Source organism: Lathyrus oleraceus, chromosome 7 (assembly GCF_024323335.1).
Source record: "Lathyrus oleraceus cultivar Zhongwan6 chromosome 7, CAAS_Psat_ZW6_1.0, whole genome shotgun sequence".
Lineage (NCBI taxonomy): Eukaryota > Viridiplantae > Streptophyta > Magnoliopsida > Fabales > Fabaceae > Lathyrus > Lathyrus oleraceus.
The window spans coordinates 232589801-232612201 of NC_066585.1; the positions used below are offsets into that span (position 1 = coordinate 232589801).

The 22401-nt window shown below is 36.3% G+C and overlaps 1 protein-coding gene and 1 long non-coding RNA gene across 2 annotated transcripts; one reads left to right on the top strand and one right to left on the bottom strand.

The window, feature by feature from the left end:
* The first annotated feature begins 1839 nt into the window (after positions 1-1839).
* LOC127107710 (uncharacterized) lies at positions 1840-4375 on the top strand. Its single transcript, XR_007795805.1, has 2 exons — positions 1840-2273; positions 4045-4375. It is a non-coding gene; the product is annotated as an uncharacterized LOC127107710 (long non-coding RNA).
* A 5333-nt stretch (positions 4376-9708) lies between these two features.
* On the bottom strand, positions 9709-10251 carry LOC127103119 (uncharacterized). Its single transcript, XM_051040405.1, has one exon. The coding sequence runs from the start codon at positions 10249-10251 to the stop codon at positions 9709-9711; it is 543 nt and encodes a 180-aa protein (XP_050896362.1).
* Between the last annotated feature and the right edge of the window lie 12150 nt (positions 10252-22401).

The window sequence follows — 22401 nt, forward strand, 5'->3', positions numbered from 1 at the left end:
ATTATTGTGCTCGCCAAGGATTCAGACCCTTGTGCCTATGTATTCTCATAGTGCAATGAGAAAATCAGAGCTCCGTAGTTCGTGGTAGAAAATATGGATTTGTTGGTTATTTTTAGTGAACAATGTTAACATTCCCGTTCTAGCAGTTAAACGTTGCTTGTATGATCGTGTGTGGGAGACTTAAGCGTTGTCTGTTTGCGGTAGACCAGAAGTAACATGTCCTTTATGAAAAGATTTTGAATACCCTAAGATGGAAAATTGGGTTTGATGGGTTGTGATTGATTTTAGAGTCAGAAATAATTATCATACCATAAGCTAATTATCGCCGGAAATCCGAGTACTTGGGAGCTGAAAGGACAATTGTATCCTGACCTCTCTTTTTCATCCAAATAGTGCTTGTTTATGAAATTTGTGAGGCGAGTTTAATTATTGGTACTTAGAGGGAGACACGCGTCTAACCATAAGCTAAGTACGATCGACAATCAGAATACTCGGGAGCTGAAAGGACAATTGTATTCTGACCTCTCTTTTTTTCCCTAAGAGGACCGAATTAAACTCGTTTATTATTTAGAATTTTTTAATGGAAGATAAGTATCAGGCCACAAGATAAGCACTATCGACAACCCAAGTACTTGAGAAATGGTGTGTACAAGTACGTACACTCCATCCTTTTTCATCCAGTTTATTGTAAAAATGTTTTGAAAAGGACTTGACGTTGGATCAAGTGTTTGAGATTGACTAGAACAAAATGTATGAATTAAATGGAAGAGCTACTTGAAGTTGGATCAAGCACTCGCGTCGTATTCAATTAAATTTGATTTGGAAAAACACTTGACGTTGGGGGATCAAGTTTATTTTTATTCTTTTGAAAAAGGTTTTTTAGATTTCTTTTGAATATTTTCAAGTTAATGAGTGAGGAAAGTGATAAAATGGAAAGCAATAAAAGTGTTACATGTTCATGAGAGTGGGGTACATTTTTCCTAAATATGGGGGATAATCATACAGAGTACAAAATTAAATCATACACATAAGAATCAATCAAATGGCAAGAAGAAATCTAATAACATTCACAACCATGATTCATGCATGCAATCAAAAGCAAAGGCAAGGGAAACAAATTATAATGAATTCTACTTAAAAAGTAAAAAATGAAACAACTAAGTATTAAATTAAATCCTAATTAAAACTAACATAATTTTTTTTACTATCCAAAGTGTTTTATAACATATATTTTTCATTTATTAAAGTATGTACCAAAAAGATTAACCTATGTGTAGAAAATGGACTAAAATGGTAATCATGCATACTAGCAAATTAAGTACTAATCAAACCCTAATATCAACATGTTTACTAATCCTAAGATATAAGTTGAGAATGAATTATAGAACTAGATCTACCTAAAGTCCTAATCAAAATCTCAGTGGAGGATTATTATTATCTATTTTCTCAAAGTATGAAAAAACAATTAAAACCTAATTAACATCTAATTATTTTTAAAGTATTTTCCTCAAGCAACATATAATATGCTAAAAAAAGTATTAAAAGTGTTAGCTGAAAAAATATGAATAACTAAAAGATTAAAAAAACAAACAAAAATTACAGAAGGAATAAAAAAAGAGAAAAAAGACAATGGTGTAATGGACTGTAGGGTGTGTAGGGAGCAATTGGGGCACATCCCCATTCAGCAAGGTCCAAGTTGTTGGTCTTTCTTGAGTTTTGTTGAATTCAAGCTGGGGGGTATGGCGTGAATAGGGAGCAATTAGTAATTGTTTGGGCCCAAAGGCCTTTAGGCCCAAAGGCCTTTAGGCCCAATACATAACCAAGCCAAGAAAGGAGGGAAGAAATTTAGAAGCAATTTCAAAATAATAATCTCAAACGCTCTTCAGATGCCCTAATATGAGCCAAAGCTCCGTCGTGCTGGAAATCGCCTCTGGCGGCGGCGGAGGTCCAAGCAGCTCCTTCCTTACCTCAAACAACTCGTCTACACCCCCTCTTCCATAATATACAACTTATTTCCCTTAATTCCTATCCAAAACCCTTAACCGAGTTGAAAACTACATCAACCCTAAAACAAAAATTTGAAATTAAATCAAAGAGGGGGGAATTTGAGCCAGCTACCAAATGGCTTCAATTCCCCTTACATGAAATTACATTATGGAAAATGAATTAGAGCAAGGAGATGAAGGAAGCAGAATACACCAATCTACAGAGTCGACTGCTGAGGATCGAAGTTGATGAGATTGAAGAGTGGAGAAGGCTAGTAGATGAGTCTGGTATGCAATTCAAACTCAACTTCTCTCTTTTTCGTAACTTTCTTCTTCTTCTTCTTCTGAGATATTTAATATGTAGGATTCGAATGCTCTATGATTTGTTTTTGTTTTACGTTCGTGTGAGAGAGTAGGATAGGGTGGAATGTGATTTGCATATAGAGGTGAGGATTCTGAGAGGTTTGTGACGAGGTTGAGAATTTATCAATGAGAATGATGAAGTGTGATTCATGATTTATGGTGAATGGTTGTGTGTGTAATGATTGACGAGGAGTTTCTGAGCTAATGATTCTCTAATGATTGCATGATGATAATGAATTTATATAGAGATGAATTGATCTGTAATAGAATGGGGCAGGGTCCGAGTAACTCTGTTAACAGTTAGGGCACTATTGAATCTCAGTTAAGTTGGGATGAAAATTTGTTAGAAGTTATCACACTATTAAGTATCTGTTAGCTTCAGTTATCAATCAGTTGGTGAATTTGAATTCATTTAGTGAGGTTCTGAAATTCTATTATAACTGTTAACTGAAATGTTAGTTGTTAGTGTTAGGATAGTGAAATAGGTAGTTACATTAAGTTTAGTTATTGAAATTCAAACTTGTTTATTGAATATTGGTGATTGTTAGTGATTATAGTATGAAATTATTAATTTGTCCGAGTTATTATTGTCATTATGCAGTTAGGGGATTTGCTATGTTAATTTGAATATTCACTTGAATTGAGTTTGAGGTTAATTAGTAATGCTTGGAATTATTTAATGGAAATGCTTCTATTTGAAAAGAAATTGAATTGATAATTGGTAGACTTGTTGTGTAACTTAGTTAGCATTCAAATGTTGATGAAAAAGAAAAAGGTTAGTTATGAAGAGGGAGTTATGTGAGAAAGTTAGTATTGTTAGATGATGTGGTGGTTAGTTAGATGTTAACAAAATTAACTTCTTCTATTAGTAGTAGTTAGTGTTTGTTAGTTGTTGGTTATGAGAATGGTTAGTTATTGTAGTGATGGAATTCTAGTTATGTTAACATATGAACTATGCAGGCTATGAAGTGCAAGGGTCTAATTAGTTTGCAGGGTTGTTAGTAGCACATTGCATTGCCATGGAATTTTGGTTAGCTATGAATGACTTTGTGAACATTCTTTTGTCATGTATACTTGTTGTACTAATTCTAGGAGTTTTTTTAGAAGAACTTATTGGAATGGTTAAGCATGATTGTTTGAAATCTGAATTGGTATGGTTGTAGGTGAACTGAACTGAAATCTAGTATGATATGATTTATGTATATATGGTTGGACTTGATTTATGTATGTGTGCATTGTGTTTGAATACGAATGGCTTTTGGTTATATATGTATGATTGAGATGTTTAAGTATTTTGTATCTATTGTTGGATGTGTAGCATAGTAAGTTCTAGGTTTCCTGTCATGAACATGTTGGAACCAACTCCTGTTTGTGACTGTTAGAAATGATGTTTTGCTTGCATGAAATCTAGGTGGAATTGTTGTTTTTGAAATGGACTGTTAAATTAATTTCTTGAACTTTCATTGAATGGAATTAGACATGTCAACTATGCTGGACTACTATGGTTAGGGGCTGTTATGCTTGCTTGGATGTATAGTAGTTTGAAATGAGGATGAAAATTGTGTTAACCACATGTATGCTAATTGTATATGATAAGTGAACTGCTTGAACGTGTTGCATTTGAAATTCATTTTGATGATATGTGATAGGTGGTATTTGGTTTGTGTACTTATGCATGTTGGTTGGTTTGATGCAGGGTTGGTGTATCTTAATGAATTGAACAAGATTTGGCAAAGCTTTATGGTCAATTTGGCAAGGTTATCAAGTGGCTAGATATGGCATGGACTGGGCATAAAGATACACTTGAAGGCTTTTGGAGGAGTATTGAATGGCTTGCAACTTAATGAAAGAGTATGATTAGGGTTTAGGAGAAGGTCTTGGTTGACTTTTGTCAAATATTGACCAAAAAGTCAATAGTTGACCAAATTCAACTTTAGGTCAACAATGTGTATTTTGTGTAAACTTTTGATTTTTGACCCTTTTTGTAGTGAAATTGATGATTTGGTAATGAAGGGGCCCATTGAATAGATTTGTGTAACTTGTGCTTTAAGAAAAAGGCTTTCCCTCCAAAAATGAACTTATATTTGACCTTGAACTTGAATATGAATTTGAATGAATCTTGCAATTTGGACCATAGATCTTAATGTATTATCTTGTATCCACACCATACATAATGAATAAATGTAATGATCAAGCCCATAAAGAAACTAATCAGTCAACATCAAACTTCCATGGTTAACCAAGAATCAACAAGGTCATGAATAACCTCCAAACCCTTTTTTTATGATATGTATCAATACTAATAGCCATGCTTGGACTTGAAATAGAGGGACTTCCAGGAATTAGAGAAATAAGTCAACTTTCAAAATTGATTTGGACCCAAAAAGTCAACTTCAAAATTGATTTGGACCCAAAAAGTCAACTGCATCATAAAAGCTTCCAATCCAAGTAATCACAATAAAACTTATTTGAAAATAAAGCCTTGATCCCCCATGTTGAGAAAGAATTCACACGATGGTCATAATAGAACCTTAACCATAATAATCCCTCTAATAACCACATGAGTAGAGGAATAAACCCTAATCCGCTAACTCAAGTGATAATTCATTCCTTTGAGGAATTAAGTTACCCAATGAACCTCTTTGTCAAAGAACCTTTAGCCTAGTGACCTTTCACGATGTTGATGAATGACTGACTATACAGATGCATGTTAAGAGGATTATGCAGATAAATTGGAGACCATAAGTTAGATATAATGAAAAGGGAAGGGCAAATTTTAGGGTATGACAGTTGCCCCTATTTAATGTTCTTGGACCTGAAGGTCTGACTACAAAACAACTTTCAAACATTCGAGGTAAAAGAGGATTAAATACCCGAATATCCAAAAATTCGCCCGTTGGGAAGAGAGTCGATGTAATGTGAAGTAAGTGTATTAGTGGGAAATTTTTTATTGGGGGGAAGGATGGTAGGTAGGCTTTTATAGAGTCAACTGTTGGGGGTTGGCTGAAATATTATGTTGGGGATATATGTCAATCGCAAAGAGAGATGTTTGTTATGCATGGTGTATGCAATATGCTATGTATGTAGTGCATATGTCTGATTTTTATTGTTTTAGCCTCCACTGGCAAATTTGGCAGGTATTGGTGGTTGAGATATTCCTGCGGGGTTCCACAAAGGTAAGGAGATTGTATATTTGCAAAAGGCAAGTAATATAGGTAACTTGAAATTCTCTTCTACAAAAGGCAGAGAGATCTTGCAAAAGGAAAGCGAGGCTTTGCTAGGGAACGATAAGATTTTCCACTACAAAAGGTAGATGAGACTTGTAAAAGGCAAGTAAAGGAGTATGACGTTTTCTTGTGCAAAAGGCAAATGAGGATTCCTTAGAAAAAGGCTAAGAAGACACATCAAGATAAATGTTATTTCTCATGCAAAAGGCAATGAGAGCTCCTTAACAAAAGGCTAAGAAGAAAGATGAAAGTGAATTGATTTCTCATGCATAAGGCAATGATGTCTCCTTATTAAAAGGCCAAGAAGGCGAATGAAGATGGATGTGATTTCTCTAACAAAAGGTAATGAGAAACTCCTTAACAAAAGGTTAAGAAGAAATATGAAACTGGATATGATTTCTCATGCAAAAGGCAATGAGAACTCATTAAGAAAAGGTTAAGAAGAAGGAAGTTTTCTCATACAAAAGATAATGAGAACTCCTTGGTAAAAGGCCAAGAAGAAAGATCGAAAGTGAATGTGATTTCTCATGAAAAAGGCAATGAGAACTCCTTAACAAAAGGTTAAGAAGAAGGAGGAATTTACTATGATTTATCATGCAAAAGGCAATTAAAAATCCTTAGAAAAAGGCTAATAAGAATGATAAATGTGATTTCTTCTCATGCAAAAGGCAATGAGAACTCCTGAACAAAAGGTTAATAAGAAAGATGAGAGTGACTGGGTTTTCTCACGCAAAAGGCAATGAGAACTCCTTAGCAAAAGGTTAAGAAGAAGGAGTGAATTGAATTTGTTTTCTCTTGCAAAACGTGAGGAGAATTCCTTAGCAAAAGGCTAGGAAGGTAATTAAATGGAAAATGTGATCCCTTATGCAAAAGGAAATGAAAGGCTTTTCTCGCGTAAAAGGCGGAGAGGACTTGAAAAAGGCAAGTATAGAATAAAGTAAACTTCCCAATGAAAAAGGAAAGGGGAGACTTGCAAAAAGAAAGATAAGGAGACACAAAATACGGAGAATACTTATAAAAGGTAAGATGAAAGAGTAACTTCCCATGCAAAAGGCAGGGGGTAATTACAAAAGGTAAGCATGTTGGACATATAATTTCTCATGTAAAAGGTCGAGGGAACTTGTAAGAGGAAAGTATGAAGCAAAAGGGACTTCCTATGCAGAAGGAAAAGGGTAATTAAAAAAGGTAAGCTAAAAGAGAGACTTCACGTGAAAAAGGCAGGGGGGGACTTGCAAAAGGCAAGTGTAAAGGAGATGATAATCTTCATGAAAAAGGCAGAGGAAACTTGCAAAAGGAAAGAGAACAACATGATACCTCACAGGCACAATGGAAGAGATAAAGTTCTCTAAATGTGGAAATCACTTAGACTTTTCAAACATACGTCAAGTGTCCAAATAATCGAGACGACAATAGTCATTCGTCCAGTCCTTTATCTTGTGCTAAAGATGCAAAGTTTTGAAAAAAAAATAGCTTTCTCATGAAAAAGGCAGCGAGGACTTACAAAAGGTAAGTAAAGAGACACTATTTTATGCAAATGGCAGCAAAAGAACTTACGAAAGGTAAGTGGAAACAACAACAAATTTTTTGTGCAAAAGGCAGGGAAGACTTGCTAAAGGTAAGGGGGGCTTACAAAAGGTAAGCAACAAGAGAAATTTCCCATGTGAGAAGTAAGGGGAACTTGCAAAAGGCAAGACATTGAGTATGGAAATTTTCCTATGCAAAATGCATATAATACTGTCAGAAGGCCAATGATACTTACAAAAGGAAAATAAAGAATGAAATACTTTGGGACAAACTGTTGGGAATACCAATCATGGGTTTTGTTGGGATGATGTTCTATTCGAAGAGATATTGTCGTCTTAGTTGAGGATTTGTCTGTACTTCCGAGGGAGGCTCGAATCTGGCTTATGCTAAGTATGCATGTTTGATTTTGTATGGCGTAATGCTCCATCTTGATGGAATATGCTACGCGTTTTAGTGATGAAATGTCATGAAATGATGGTTAGTATATGCAAGATGCCAACTGTGACTGGGCTTTGTGGTATGTACGCATGTACATATGTTTTTTTGTCAAAGGGATAAAGGTTAAGAATTTAAAGTACTAATGACCATCGGGGTTATCAAGCTTTTGGGTTACCGATGGAGCGGGGTTTTAAGTGCGCTAACGATGATTGGATTTATGGAGGTGCTAATAAAGATTGGGATTTGGCTCGAAGGAAGGACTTGACTTCCCGACATCTTGGTCTCTTAATACTGTTGTAGTAGTGACAGATCTGGATCTTCTAGTTCCCCAAGCTTGTTATGGGCAGGAAAGTTAAGTGTTGATTACCTTGAGTGGATGACAACTTTTGTAATCTCTTAGGTCAAGGTGACCTTTGTCATTTCGCATCCTTGTGCACCAGATGTGATATTTAGAAATCGTGGTTATCCTTCGTACATGTTAGAATCAAAGCAATTTCGTGTTTTCTTTCAATGTTTTTTGTTATTATCCCAAAATTTTCAATGCATTATTTATTAAAAATAAATTCGCATTTTATAAAAAATTAGAAAAAATAAAAATGAGGAGCGTTTTTGATAAAAGAAATTTTATTGATGAGAAATCGACCCGTGAACAGGTGATTACATGAGGAAGAAATTCCTAAAAGAGGTAATTGCAAAAAAGGTAAAAAATACAATGGCAATGGGAAAAGCTAGGATTCCCATTGAGTTCCAATTATGCTATAACCCTTATATCCTTTAAGTACCTTGTGCTTTGCTTCCGAGGAGAGTGATTGGGTTGATTCTTCGCATATGGGGTTTCCATAGTTGTAGTGATGGATTCACAGATTCTCCACAGACTATAGCCTCTTGCCTTTTAAATCCCTAACTTTTGCCTAGACCACCCTTTCAAATTTTCAATCTATCGGAATACCCTTGTTTTGCCTAGGTTGCCCCTTAGGGTCTTCAACTTAGTCGGTTTTTCATTGATTTTATCCCTAATTTTTTCCTGAAACTTTTCTTTTTGTGGTCCATCGGGATGCCCATTTTTTCCTAAGTCTCCCCTTAGAGTTTTCGACTTAGCAGATCTATTTTTTAGGCAAAGTATTTTTTTACTACGCCTTTGTTCATTGGGGATGCGAGGTCTTCACCATCCATAGTTGAGAGAATCAAGGCTCTTTCAGAGAAAATCTTCCTCACAACATATGGTCCTTCGTAATTGGGTGTCCACTTGCCCCGCAGATCTGTATGAATTGGCATAATCTTTTTCAACACCAAGTCTCCTACTTGGAGATTCCAAGGATAGTCCTTCTTGTCAAATGCTTTCTTTAACTGCTTCTGGTATAGTTTACCATGGCAAAGGTATGCCATGTGCTTCTCTTCAATGAGGTTGAGTTGATCAAGCCATGTTTGAACCTATTCGGCTTCTTTAACTTTGACATTTGTTAAGATCCTCAAGGAGGGAATCTTTACTTCGACGGGGAGAACTGCGTCCATGCTATATACAAGATAGAATGGGGTTGCCCTAGTAGAAGTATGTACCGAAGTATGATAGCCATGCAAAGCAAAAGGCAGCATTTCGTGTCGATCCTTGTACGTTTTCACCATCTTTTGAACAATCTGCTTAATGTTCTTGTTTGTTGGCCCAACAATGCCATTCATCTTCAGACGATATGGTGATGAGTTATGGTGTTCAATCTTGAAGCTTTTGCATAACTCTTTCATCATCTTGTTATTAAGATTCGATCCATTGTCAATAATGATCTTGTTGGGAATCCCGTAACGACAGATGATTTCCTTCTTTAGGAAGCGATCAACCACTTGTTTGGTGAGATTTGCATAAGAAGAAACATCCATCCATTTGGTAAAGTAATCAATGGTTACCAAGATAAACCGATTTCCTTTTGAAGAAGTTGGTTCAATGTGTCCAATCATATTTATGGCCCACATGGCAAAAGGTTAAGGTGATGTCAGGACGTTCAACGGAGTTAGTGGTACACGTACTTTGTCTGCATAAATCTGGTATATGTGGCATATTTGCACATGGAGATAACAATCAACCTCCATGGTCAACCAGTAGTAACCTTCCCTCAAGATCTTTTTGGCTATCGTGTGCCCACTGGAATGAGTCCCAAAGGAGTGTTCATGGATTCCTGTTATGATTTGGTTTGCCTCGTGTCTATCCATGCATCTGAGCAAGACCAGTCATAATTTCTTTTGTAGAGCACGTCCCCACTCAAGAAGAATTTGGCTGAGAGATTTCTCAAGGTCTTCTTATCTGTAATGGACGCATTCTCACGATACTCTTGTTTCTCGAGATACCTCTTGATGTCGTAGAACCAAGGTTTATCATCAGATTCTTCGTCAGTTGCTAGACAATATGCAGGTCCGCCCAGGTGTTCATTTGTTATCGAGGGTGTTTCGTTGGTCCATTTGACCTTGAACATAGATGAAATGGTAGCAAGAGCATCTGCTATTTGATTCTCTTCCCTTGGGATATGATGAAAAGTGATTTCATCAAAGAAGGGAATCAACTTTAAGACATGTTCTCTGTACGTGATCAACTTGTGATCATGAGTTTCCCAATCTCCATTGACCTGACTGATAACCAGATTTGAATTTTCGTATACTTCAAGGATTGTAATAAACAAATCAATGGTTGCTTTAATACTGGAGATACATGCCTCATACTGTGCCATATTTTTAGTGCAGTTGAAACACAACCTTGTAGTTAAAGGAAGATGAAAGCCAGTTAGAGAAGTGATTATTGCCCCAATTCCATGACCTCCCCAATTCCATGACCTTGAGCATTTGAAGCACCGTTGAACACGATCGTCCACCGCAATCCTGGTTAGGGTCCTTCATCAGGGCCTGGAATCGCACAGTCTCTGATAAACAGGACATTCTCATCTGGAAAATCAAACTGCATTGGCTGCTAATCTTCCACGGGTTGGTGTGCGAGATAATCTGACAGCACACTCCCCTTGATGGCTTTTTGGGTGACATATTGGATATCGTATTTTGTTAATATCATTTCCCAATGGGAAACTCTTCCGGTGAGACCAGGCTTCTCAAAGATATACTTGTTTTGATCCATCTTTGATATCAACAATGTTTTATGGGTCAACATGTATTGTCTCAGGCGTTTGGCAGCCCATGCAAGTGCATAACATATTTTCTCGAGCAGTGAATACATTTCTTTGCAATCAATGAAATTCTTGCTTAGGTAGTAATGGCATGCTCTTTTCTACCTGACTCGTCATGTTTCTCAAGTACATAGCCCATAGACTCCTCAAGAACAGTCAGATACATAATGAGGTGTTTACCCGACACATGAGGCATTAAGATCGGTGGCTCTTGAAGATACTGGTTTATTCTTTCGAATTCTTTATGGCAGTTATCATTCCACTCAATGACTTGATCTTTATGGAGTAACTTGAATATGAGTTTACACGTGGCTATAAGGTGTGATATGAATCTAGCAACGTAGTTTAATCTTCCTGGGAAACTACGAACCTATTTCTATGTTCTTGGTGTTGGCATACTCTGTATGGATTTAATCTTATCAGGATCGACCTCAATTCCACATTTGCTTACAATGAAACCCAACAATTTTCCGGATCTTATACCCGGAGGTATATTTATTGGGATTCAGCCTCAGTCTGACTTTTCTCAATCGTGCAAACATATTTTGCAGATGGACAACATGTTATTCTTCAATATGGGACTTTGCAATCATATAATCGACATATACTTCAATCTCTTTATGAATCATATCATAAAAGAGAGTCACCATTGCTCGTTGATATGTTATGCCAATGTTTTTAACCCGTGGGGCATGACCTTGTAACAGAAAGTTCCCCAAGGGGTGGTGAACTTCATCTTTTTCATGTCTTCCGAAGCCATTTTAACCTGGTTGTAACTGGAGAAGCCAATCATGAATGGAAATACAGAGAATTCAGCCGTATTATCCACCAACATGTCAACGTGAGGTAGTGGAAAGTCATTTTTCGGGCTCGCTTTGTTTAGATCCTTGTAATAAACACACATTCGTGTCTTGCCATCTTTCTTTGGTATAGGTACAGTATTTGCAACCTAATGAGGATAATTTCATACTGCCAAGAAACTAGCGTTGAGCTGTTTCTGAACCTCTTTTTTGATCTTGATAGCCATGTCAGATCGGGTTCTTCTCAACTTTTGTTTGATCGGCAGACATTCTTCTTTGAGAGGTGATTTGTGCACCACAATATTTGCATCGAGTCCTGACATATCTTGGTATAACCAGATGAACACATCCACATACTCGTGTAAAGCTCAATCAACTTCTTCTTCACATTAACTTCCAGGACGACACCTATTTTGACTTCTTTTTTATTGTCCCATGTCCCAAGATTAATGATCTCCACTGATTCCTAGTGTGGTTGAATAACCCTTGATTCCTGCTGTAATAATCTGGCCAACTCCTCAGGGAGTTCATAATTTTCCTCACGATCCTTGTCGGTATGGTAGATTGGATTATCAAATTCATAATGGGCCATAACAGTATTTTTATCAATGGAGTCCGAGACGGTTATGCATGAATTATGATTCATGCTTTATTTTAGAATGATGGATAAGAAACAAGTATGAAATAAAACATTGTCGTATTTGTAAAAGAAAAAATGAAAGACATGGAACACAATTGAATACAAAATGTTCATTTTATTTTTGATAAACTTTGTTTTGAAAATAGTGGGGGCTACAAGCTTCCACTATGCCCTGGATAGAGCATAAGGATTTGAAATAAAATAAGATAATTACTTTTTAATCAAAATGACTTCGGGGATATCCACAGAAGTCTAGTTGGTAAGTTCTTCCTCTTGAGCTTTCTGGTACACAAGACATGTTGCATCAATGTTGTTGTCTTCTTCATCCACAATAAAAATCTGACCCTCTTGGAGGTGTCTAGCACTGGTGAAAGTCTCTGGTAATGGAAAAATTCCCCCTTGGCTGCTTTTGGAATTGTCATCTTCTATTCCACTAGAGGTGATTGATACCCCAATCCATATCGATCCTTCTTTATAGGAAGCTCGAGTGCTCTACCCCAACCTTCAGGTGACTAGCTTCTACCATTATCTTTGCTTCTTTCTAGGAAGATATAGAATGTTCAGGCTTCTTGAGTTCTTCAGAAAGAGGAGTCATTATCACATTCGTTATTCAAAAGCTTGGAAAGAGGTCTCATGAATTTCCTCATCCACTTCAACATACCTGAATGATAATAAATGGATCACCATTATATCATCTTCCCCATCTACAATGATCATTTTTCCATTGACAATGAACTTGAGTTTATGATGAAGAGTTGAAGTGATTGCCCCGACTGAATGGATTGAATGTCGTCCCAGGAGACAACTATATGCAGGATATATGTCCATGACGTAAAAGGTGATGAAGAAAGTCTGGGGACAAATTTTAATAGAGAGGTCCACCTCTCTAATCAATGATCTTCTAGAGCCGTTAAAGGCTCTCACCACCAACGTGCTAGGCTTCATCAACAACCCCTTTATTGTTAACTTTGTCAAGGAATTCTTAGGCAGAACATTCATAGAAGACCTAATATCAACTAGAACCCTGGATAAAATAGTGCCTACACACTTGATAGAGATGGGAAACACCTTGTTATGAGCTTTCCCTTCAGGAGGCAATTTGTTGTCACTGAAACCCAGACAACTTCCCGCTGTAATGTTGGCCACAACCCCTTCAAACTGATTCACTGCTATCTCTTGTGGAACATGGGTTGCGCTTAGAAATTTCATGAGAGCATCCTGATGTGCTTCAGAACACAATAGTAAAGACATAATGGATATCTTTGATGGTGTCTGGTTGAGTTGTTCAACCACCTTGTAGTCAATTCTTCTTATGATTCGGAGGAGTTCATCCACGTCTTCTGGAGGAGATTTATTCAATGGAGGATTCTGCCTCTGATCAGCGTTGGAAGTTTATTTACCTTTACCCTTAGCTGAGTTTCAACATTATTCTTCTCTAGGGGTGGTGAAGATGCAAGCACTCGACCACTTCTAGTCATTCCTCCTTTTCCAGCATAATTAACAACTGACTCCTTGACCACAAGAGGATTTTCTTCTTGCTTCTGCCCATGAATGTAGACCATGGAATCGTAATTCCAGGGAACGACCTTTGTACTCTCTAAGGGGGAACGGGGATGGTAAAATGATTATCAAATGAGTCACTGGGTTTGCTGGTACCGGTATCTGAGTTTGATAGTAGGGGATTTCACAAGTAGCCATGTTTTCATCAATAATAACTTGCTCTACCAGAATAGTCCATTGATTCATTAGTTGTTGGACACCAAATTTCAGCTTTTCACACATTTGGGTATTTGAAAGACACTGCTCACAACCAGATTGACAACCGGGGAATACGTCATTCTTCAACAATTGTTCTTTAACCACTGCCAAAGAGGTATTCATCTCATCCACCCTTGACACAAGATTTTATCCTTCATATTCTTCTATGACACTCACATAAGGGCCAACATGAGAAGGCATAAGATTGTTATTCATGTTGGGGCCGTTAGGCGTGAAGGAGATAACTTTGGAATCAATTAAGTTATGTACCTCGTATTTAAGATCCTTGTGATTCTCAAATGTATGTTTGGGTGCTTCAGAGCAGAACTCACACCGAGCATTTGCATCATACCCTAGAGGAAGAGGCGTTGGGGAAGGCTTTAGATCTCTTAGTTGTACCAACGATCCATAGAGCAATTGATGGAGTAGTTGACTGTACAACATAAGAATCAGGTCAAACTTCATCTCGGGCCTTCTTTGCCTCTGTTGGCCTTGCTGATAATAGTTTTGTCGTTGATGAGCATAAGGTTATTTATATTGCATTGGTGATTGATACCATATTGGGTCTTCACCGATAAGGATTGTATAAGCATGTTGTTGGTGTCATACCCCAATTTTGTCCGGGCATTTTAAATTTTCATAAATTCAATTTATTTTTCAATTTACATCATGTGTACAACATAACATGCATTTTATCATTAATAATACCTGAAATATCAGTCAGGATAAATTTATTGAAAATACAGACAAATCGGTTGAATCTTTCCTCAAGTACGGACAAAATCAGCAGATAAAAAGTTTCAAATTTAAAATTGCAGACGCCAGTATTATTAACCTACGGTTCATGTAGTTTAAACTGGTGTGTCCGTTATATTTTTCAGCGACTGTTTCGGTTGTATTTTGACCCGCCTGAGCCTATTAACCGGTGAAAATTTATTTCAAAATTTAAAGAAACGCTGCATTTTTTTAATAAGTATATTTCGTACTGATCATTTTCATGCATCCGATTTAATTTTTCGAGCAAATTTTCGCCCGACTTTTATTCAGTTTTAGTCTTTTTAATTTTGTTCTTTCGTCAAAATAGTCAGATTAAATAAATAGAATTTTTTATGTTATTATTTTAATTTTATCATGATTATTTAAAAAGGTGTGAATTTTATTTGATTCAATTGATTTAAATTGTTTTAAATCGATTAAATCATCTAAAAAAAGGCATTATATGCATTTTGATTTATTTAAATAATGTGTGTTTCTTGGTGTGTTTCTTTGATTCAATCCAAGCCATCGGTTCAAATTAATCAGTGACCATTATTAGCAATCCACATTTATCCCATTTATCCAATCAAAATTAGGATTTAATTAATACTATTATTTATAAAAAATTGAAAATATGTACAAAAAATCTCTCTCTCCAGTACATAGTTCCAACGGTAAGATGGAAAAGAAAGAAATAAAAGAACCCACTCATTACGCCTCTCTCTCTCACAGGCAACATGCGTCTCTCTCTCTCTGACTCTTGGTGGCCATAAGAAAAAAACAGAAATAGAAAGAGAGGAAGAGAGGCGAAGAGCTCCTCTCTTCATCTTCATTCACAAATCAACACAACCCTCAAAATCCACCGCCGTTACCTCCACCATTCACCACCACAAAAAAGTCGTTCATCCGCCTCCGCTTCATTTCGCAAACACCCACGCTTCAACACGTTTTTCCCTTTCCTCTTCCCTTAACCATCACCGCCGTGAAACCCTCCGCCGGAAAACCCTTCACCCTTCGCTGCTCACTAACACACCGAACACCACCACGCCGTGAATCTATCGCTACAGTCGTAACCCACTCAAACCATCAACAGTAACAACATCTCCCTTCCATTTTGGTTTACGCCGTCCGATCTCCATAACTCCCTCCGCCGGATTCTTTTCTTCTTCGCCAATCGCGCACCGTTCGCTGTAACAACCCAATTTCAGTAATTATTTATTATATTATTATTACTATATTTTATTTTATTTATTTGGAGTGTTAATTAATAAATTGGTTGTTAGGTAGTATAATAATCGATTATATTAACTAATTTGATGTGTTAATTAATTATTTAGTTGATATGAGTTATCATGAATAATTGAATTAATTAACTTGGTGTGCATATTGTGTTAGTTTAATTTAATTGAACTAATTAGAGATATTTAAATATTAGGTCTTATTGGGCCTATTAATTAAATTAGAAGTATCATGATTTAAGCCCAAATAGAATACTAGTATATAAAAGGGAGGAGAGTGAGAATTAGGATTCACTTGATCATTTGACAACAATAGAGAAAGAGAAGAGGAAAAGTGAGGAGAAGATGGGAAGAACAAGAGAGGAGCTAGGGTTTCCAGAAAATTGAAGAGGTAAGGGGGGAATCCTTATTATTATGGGTTAGTATGATTGGGTCAATGAGTAGATGTATGTTTAGGTTTAAATCCCTAATTTTGTATGGTTGTTTGGAATTGTTCGGTTTTGATGAGTATGCTTGATTGTGGTGATTGATTGTGTTAAAATTGCAAATTAACGTTATATATTTAGAGTATTATATGCGTTATAATTTTCTAAACATTTGCCTTTTTACGGAATCGAAATCGGAGGTCCGAAAGTCCTCCAACGATGAAAACCGCAGAAAATTCTGCATTCTGTCCGTCGCAATCGCGAGCCTTTTTTTATGTTTTTCGGTCGGAATCGTTTTGGTCATAACTTTTGATCCGTAAGTCCAAATTAAGTGTCGTTCGAAGCGTTGGATATCTGAAACAGAAGGCTATAACTTTGTTTCAGGAATAAAATAATTTTGGAGATTATTTCATGGACGTTTTTGGGGTTGAAGAAGATGAAAATTATGTTGGAAAATATAGAAAACAACAACTTTTTAGTAACGCCTTCGTGCACGGTTTTATTCATAACTTTCAACTCGTGAATCATTTTGGGTTGGGGTTTAAAGCATTAGAAAGGTGACTCAAGTAGATATTATGTGAATGGTGTATTTTTTATGAATGTTAAGATGGTAGAGATGATCTTAATTGCATATTATGTGAATGGTGTATTTGTTATGAATGTGTATATGTACCATTGATGGATAATTCATAGAGTCGAATTATGGTGATATGTGGAATGTTAAGATGGTAGAGATGATCTTAGTTGCATATTATGTGAATGGTGTATTTGTTATGAATGTTAAGATGGTAGAGATGATCTTAATTGCATATTATGTGAATGATGTATTTGTTATGAATGTGTATATGTACCATTGGTGGATAATTCATAGAGTTGAATTATGGTGATATGTGGAATGTTAAGATGGTAGAGATGATATTAATTGCATATGTTGTTGGTATTTGTACATTCATTCATGGCATGGTCGGCTTCATGGTGGAAGCGGTGAAACTGTGGGTTCACATGGTAGCACACGTTGATCCTTAATTGGAAATAGGCGTGGTAGATGTAGCACACGTTGATCCTTAATTGGAGATAGGCGTGGTAGAACGTTAATCCTTGAATGGAAATAGACGTAGCACACGTTGATCCTTAATTGGAAATAGGCGTGGTAGATGTAACACACGTTGATCCTTAATTGGAGATAGGCGTGGTAGAACGTTGATCCTTGAATGGAAATAGACGTAGCACACGTTGATCAGTAATTGGAAATAGGCGTGGTAGATGTAGCACACGTTGATCCTTAATTGGAAATAGGCGTGGTAGTGGCTTTGATCTTGTCCGGATCGGAAGCGTGGCTTGGATTCTAGATATTGAATCGGAAAGCGGTGAAACGTTGGGTTCACATTGAGGTACCGCATGCATAGAGTCACATGTCTTGCATTGAGTTATATTAGAGTTATGTGATAACTGAGTGTATGCATTATTATGATTGTGATATGTGTATGAGATATGGTAATTGAATTTGATGATGTTTGGATACATAACTTGGCAAAGTATGTGATTATGTGATAATTGTAGTCATGTGTATTTTTGGGAATATAATATTGGATTTGAATATTATACTCCTTGAGTTTTATGTGTGCTTGAAACATGTGAAATAAATGTTGGTTAATATTATTTACATGGTTATATGAAGTGTGATGAATTCCTTTAATTATTGATTTAATCATTGTGCCTTATTATACTTCTTCATAATGATTGGAATTCTCACCCTTTCTGTTTGAATGTTACCTTTACATGGGTATCGTGCAGATACTCAGGAGTAGTATTGTTGAAGTAAGTGGAAGGTAGCTCATTCGAGATTTAGCCAGAGAGCTTCCGTATTTTAGTTTGAAGACTAAGTAGTGAGTCAATGATATGGTCATGTAACACTGGGTATATTAGTAGTATTTAACTCATATCTTATTTGGATATGCATTATGTTATGACTTGTTTTATTTTACCTTGAGGTGATTATTGAGAGATGATCATGGTATGGGACATGGATCATTGTGTGAAATACATGAGTATTCATTATTTTTCGCTACGAACGCATATGCTTGAATATTCATGATAAGTGAGATGTGTTATTTTAAATGACCAGGTGTATTGTATATTGATGATGAATGATGTTGGTTTTGAAAGCTTCTCGTTTTTGAAAACGTCGATGTGATGCCCTTTTGTTTATATGCGTGCTTATTTACTCTGATTATATGTTAAGTATTTTTGGGGTAGAAAAAGGGGTGTTACATTCGCCACCAAAACAACCTACACCATGCACCTCCGTCCGGCGAACCATCATCCTCAACCATCTCTTCCTCCGTGACAACCCCTTTATACAACCGCTCATCCCTGTTCCAGGGAATAAACCCACCATGCCGAACTTCCATCTTGCACCATGACTTCCACTGCAGATACGAAGCACTACAGGTTTAGGCACTCCAGCTAGGAACAAGAAGAACATGACGTTGACATGGGAGTCAATATACAAGGCAAAGGCTTGGATAACACAAATCTAGAAGGCCCACTTTTGGATTTTGCCAAAGAGACGTTATCTCAGCAACTCGGTGACTAACATAAAGCAACAATCTCACATTTCGGTTTGCATCTTTTCCTTTTGCCTACTCCCTTTCTCGATTACACTTTTCGATTATTTATGGTTTCTATATATTTTTTGAGTTATTTGCGTTAGATCTTGGTTTGTAATAAAATGAATATTATGTGCGTATTAATTCATGCCACTGGTTGCGTATGGTAACATCACTTTTTTTTTATAATTTTCATTCTGTTGAGAAACTACACACAGTGAGACTACGTGCAGGGAGTTTAATACTTGATACGTCATGTTATTGGTTTGTTACTTGTCATGGGTAGATTAATGAAATTTTAATCATTTCAAAACCATTTTATTATGTATATTGAAATCAAATTAAGATCTGGGCATTTCATCAAGGGTGTTCTTTTTATTTTTGTGACTGATATGTGGTTATTGTTTATATATAAGTAAGAAATATGGTGTGTTGATATTTTGTTCCATTTCTCTAGCATCTCTCATGATTAGGTAGCTTTATTGATACAATATATATTCTTGGCCTCGCTCAAAAATTGGTATTTAGTTATTGTCGGATCATTTAATTTCGTTACCTTAAATCGGATTTCTTTTTCTATCTGTGGGCTCGACAATTTTATGTCAATGTGTCGCCAAAATTTCAACACATCAATAGTATATTTTTCACCGCGTTTGGATCTCGCAAATGACATTGGTTATGTTGTCTTTTTGCACAAACCGGTTTGAGCACACCGATTCCTTTGAATAAATAGACATTGTTATCCATTTTTTTCCTCTTTTGATTTAATTAATTGATTAAAATTTGTAACTAGTTTAATTTTAATTAACCTAATTATTTGATTTAATTAAATAATTTTGATAATTAATTTTAATTAATTCAATTAACCGATTTTACCAAGTTTTAATAAATTAATTAATTAATTTCTCCCACTATCACAACTTCATATTATTTCAAACAAAAAAACTATTTCACGTCATAATCAATTCACAATCACTTTCAAGTCTATTCCAAATCAATTCATCATCATTTCAAAACGACCTCAAACCACAAATAAATCATACCATTCTCGATTTAAAGTCGAGCCCATCTTCAAAACACCTTTGTAAGTCGATCGCTTTTAAAAGCATTGCCATCAACCTCACATGGCTTACTCTTGGGCTTTCTTACAATGAGACCTATTCGATCTTAACCGAGTAGATGATTGATTCACTAAATAAAATCCAAATCTATTCACACAAATTTAAAACCTCGATCCAACATCGAGTATTTTTTTCATTCAAATTAAATTAAAGTACCCAATCACAATCGAATACCATTTCGTTTGGGAAATGAAAAGGGGGATGGTTTTGAGTTTTCAACTCCTCTCCTCGATTATTTGAATACGAGTTCTCTTACTCGGTCAGTCAAATAATTGTCATTTCTATCCATCTAAACACAATTAAATCAATTACTTTTCACTATAACGAAATGAAAAGGGAGTTGGTTTTAAGCCTTTAACTCCTCTCCTCGATTGTTTGAATACGAGTTCTCTTACTCTGTCAGTTAGACAATTTTCATTTCTTTACAAATATCCAAACCCCGATTAAATCAATCATTTCATAATAAACTATATGAAAAGGGAGATGGTCTCGAGTCTTCGATTCCTCTCCTCAAATGCTTGGATATAAGTTGTCTTACTCAGCCATTCAAGTACTTGTCGTTCATTCTAAAATACATCAACCATTCATAAACCTATTTTCATAATTGCTCAGATGAAAAAGAAAGCCGTCTAGAGTCTTCTATTCCCTTTCCCGACTATTAGGATACGAGTTGTCTTACTCGACTATCCGAGTAATCGTCATCCATTCAAAACACCTTAATCATCATTAAATCCTTTCATAATTAAGGATGAAAAAGAAAGTGGTCTAAAGTCTTCTCCTCCCTTTCTCGACTATTGGGATACGATTTGTTTTACTCGGTTATCTGAGTATTCGTCATCCATTCAAAACACCTTAATCATTATCAAAATCCTTTTTAAAATTAAGGATGAAAAAAAAGTGGTCTAGAGTTTTCTATTCCCTTTCCCAGTTATTAGGATATGAGTTATCTTACTCGACTATCCGAGTAATTATCATCCAACCAAAGACATCAAGCACATCAATTCAACTCGTCACCCCAGTGTGACCAAAGAACACTTGTTAATCCTTTCTAATGCGCACAACAAACTAGCGCTTAAGCCTCCGCCGAGAGTAGACAAGCCAACTTTTAGCATTTAGGATGCAATCTAAACAGTTGTTCATTAAAAAGCACCAACCAACCGTAGTTCCCCGAACTACGAACGCTCTGATTTCCTTATTATACCATAAGGATACGTAGGCAGGAGATTGTTGTATCTTCGTGAGCACACTAATAAAAAACCTCCCCTTTCCCTTTTCGAGGTTCTCATCCATTTTTATTTTTTTAAATAATTTTATAACCTAAGGATAATAAACAAACATAAATTAACACTCGAAACACCCATTAGAACTAAAAGGTTCCTGTTTAGTACAACGGACGTAAGGGGTGCTAATACCTTCCCCTTACGTAATCCACCCCCGAACCCGAATATGGTTGCGACGACCATTATTCCATTTTCTAAAGGTTTTATCGATATTTTCCTATTCCTTCATTGGGATAAATAAAGTTCGGTGGCAACTCTGTTCGAACATAATTTTTTCCGCGACCATCGCGAGGAATCGTATTTTTCGAGATGCGACAGATGGCGACTCTGCTGGGGAAAAAACTCCAAGCAAAAGAGAGTGAATCCTAATTTAGTCCAGTTTCTGTATTATGTGTTAATCTTGTTTATTTGTCCGTTATTTTTATTCTGTTATTATTATTCTGTTGTAATTATTGTATTGTGATTTATTGACTATGTCTTATTTGGGGTTCTCTGATTGGTGGTACTTTGTGAGATAGGCTCTCTACCCGAGTCTGAGAAAAAACGTAAGTTTAAGTTGGTGGTTGCGTAGTGGACGCTCACAAGGAGTCTTCCTTGTTGGGAAGATACGAAGACCCCGCCTAGAGGAGATTCTCTTGAGATATTATTGTCCGACGAGTCTTCGTCACGACGATAGTATTTTCAAGTTGGATCAATGACTCTAGGGACCTTTTAACCCACTATATCCGGCGGTTATGTAGTATTAACCTATGAAGTTTCAGACTGGTTAGGTTAATATGAAAGCCCCAATCAGATGAGATCCCTTGGACGTATTGCTACCTTACAGTAATATTTCCAACCTCGATCTATGACTCTGAGAACCTTGTTAGAACCCTGGACTCGAGAGTCGTGTAGTAGAATCCCCATGGAGCCTTCCTTGTTGGGACAATATGAAGACCTCACCTAGACGAGATCTTCTTAAGGATATTATTATCTGACGAGTCTTCGTCACGACAGTGACGTTCTCAAGAAATATCTGTGACTCTAGGAACCTACCAACTGTAGAGCCTACCCCTGGGGTTACATTATTCAGAGAT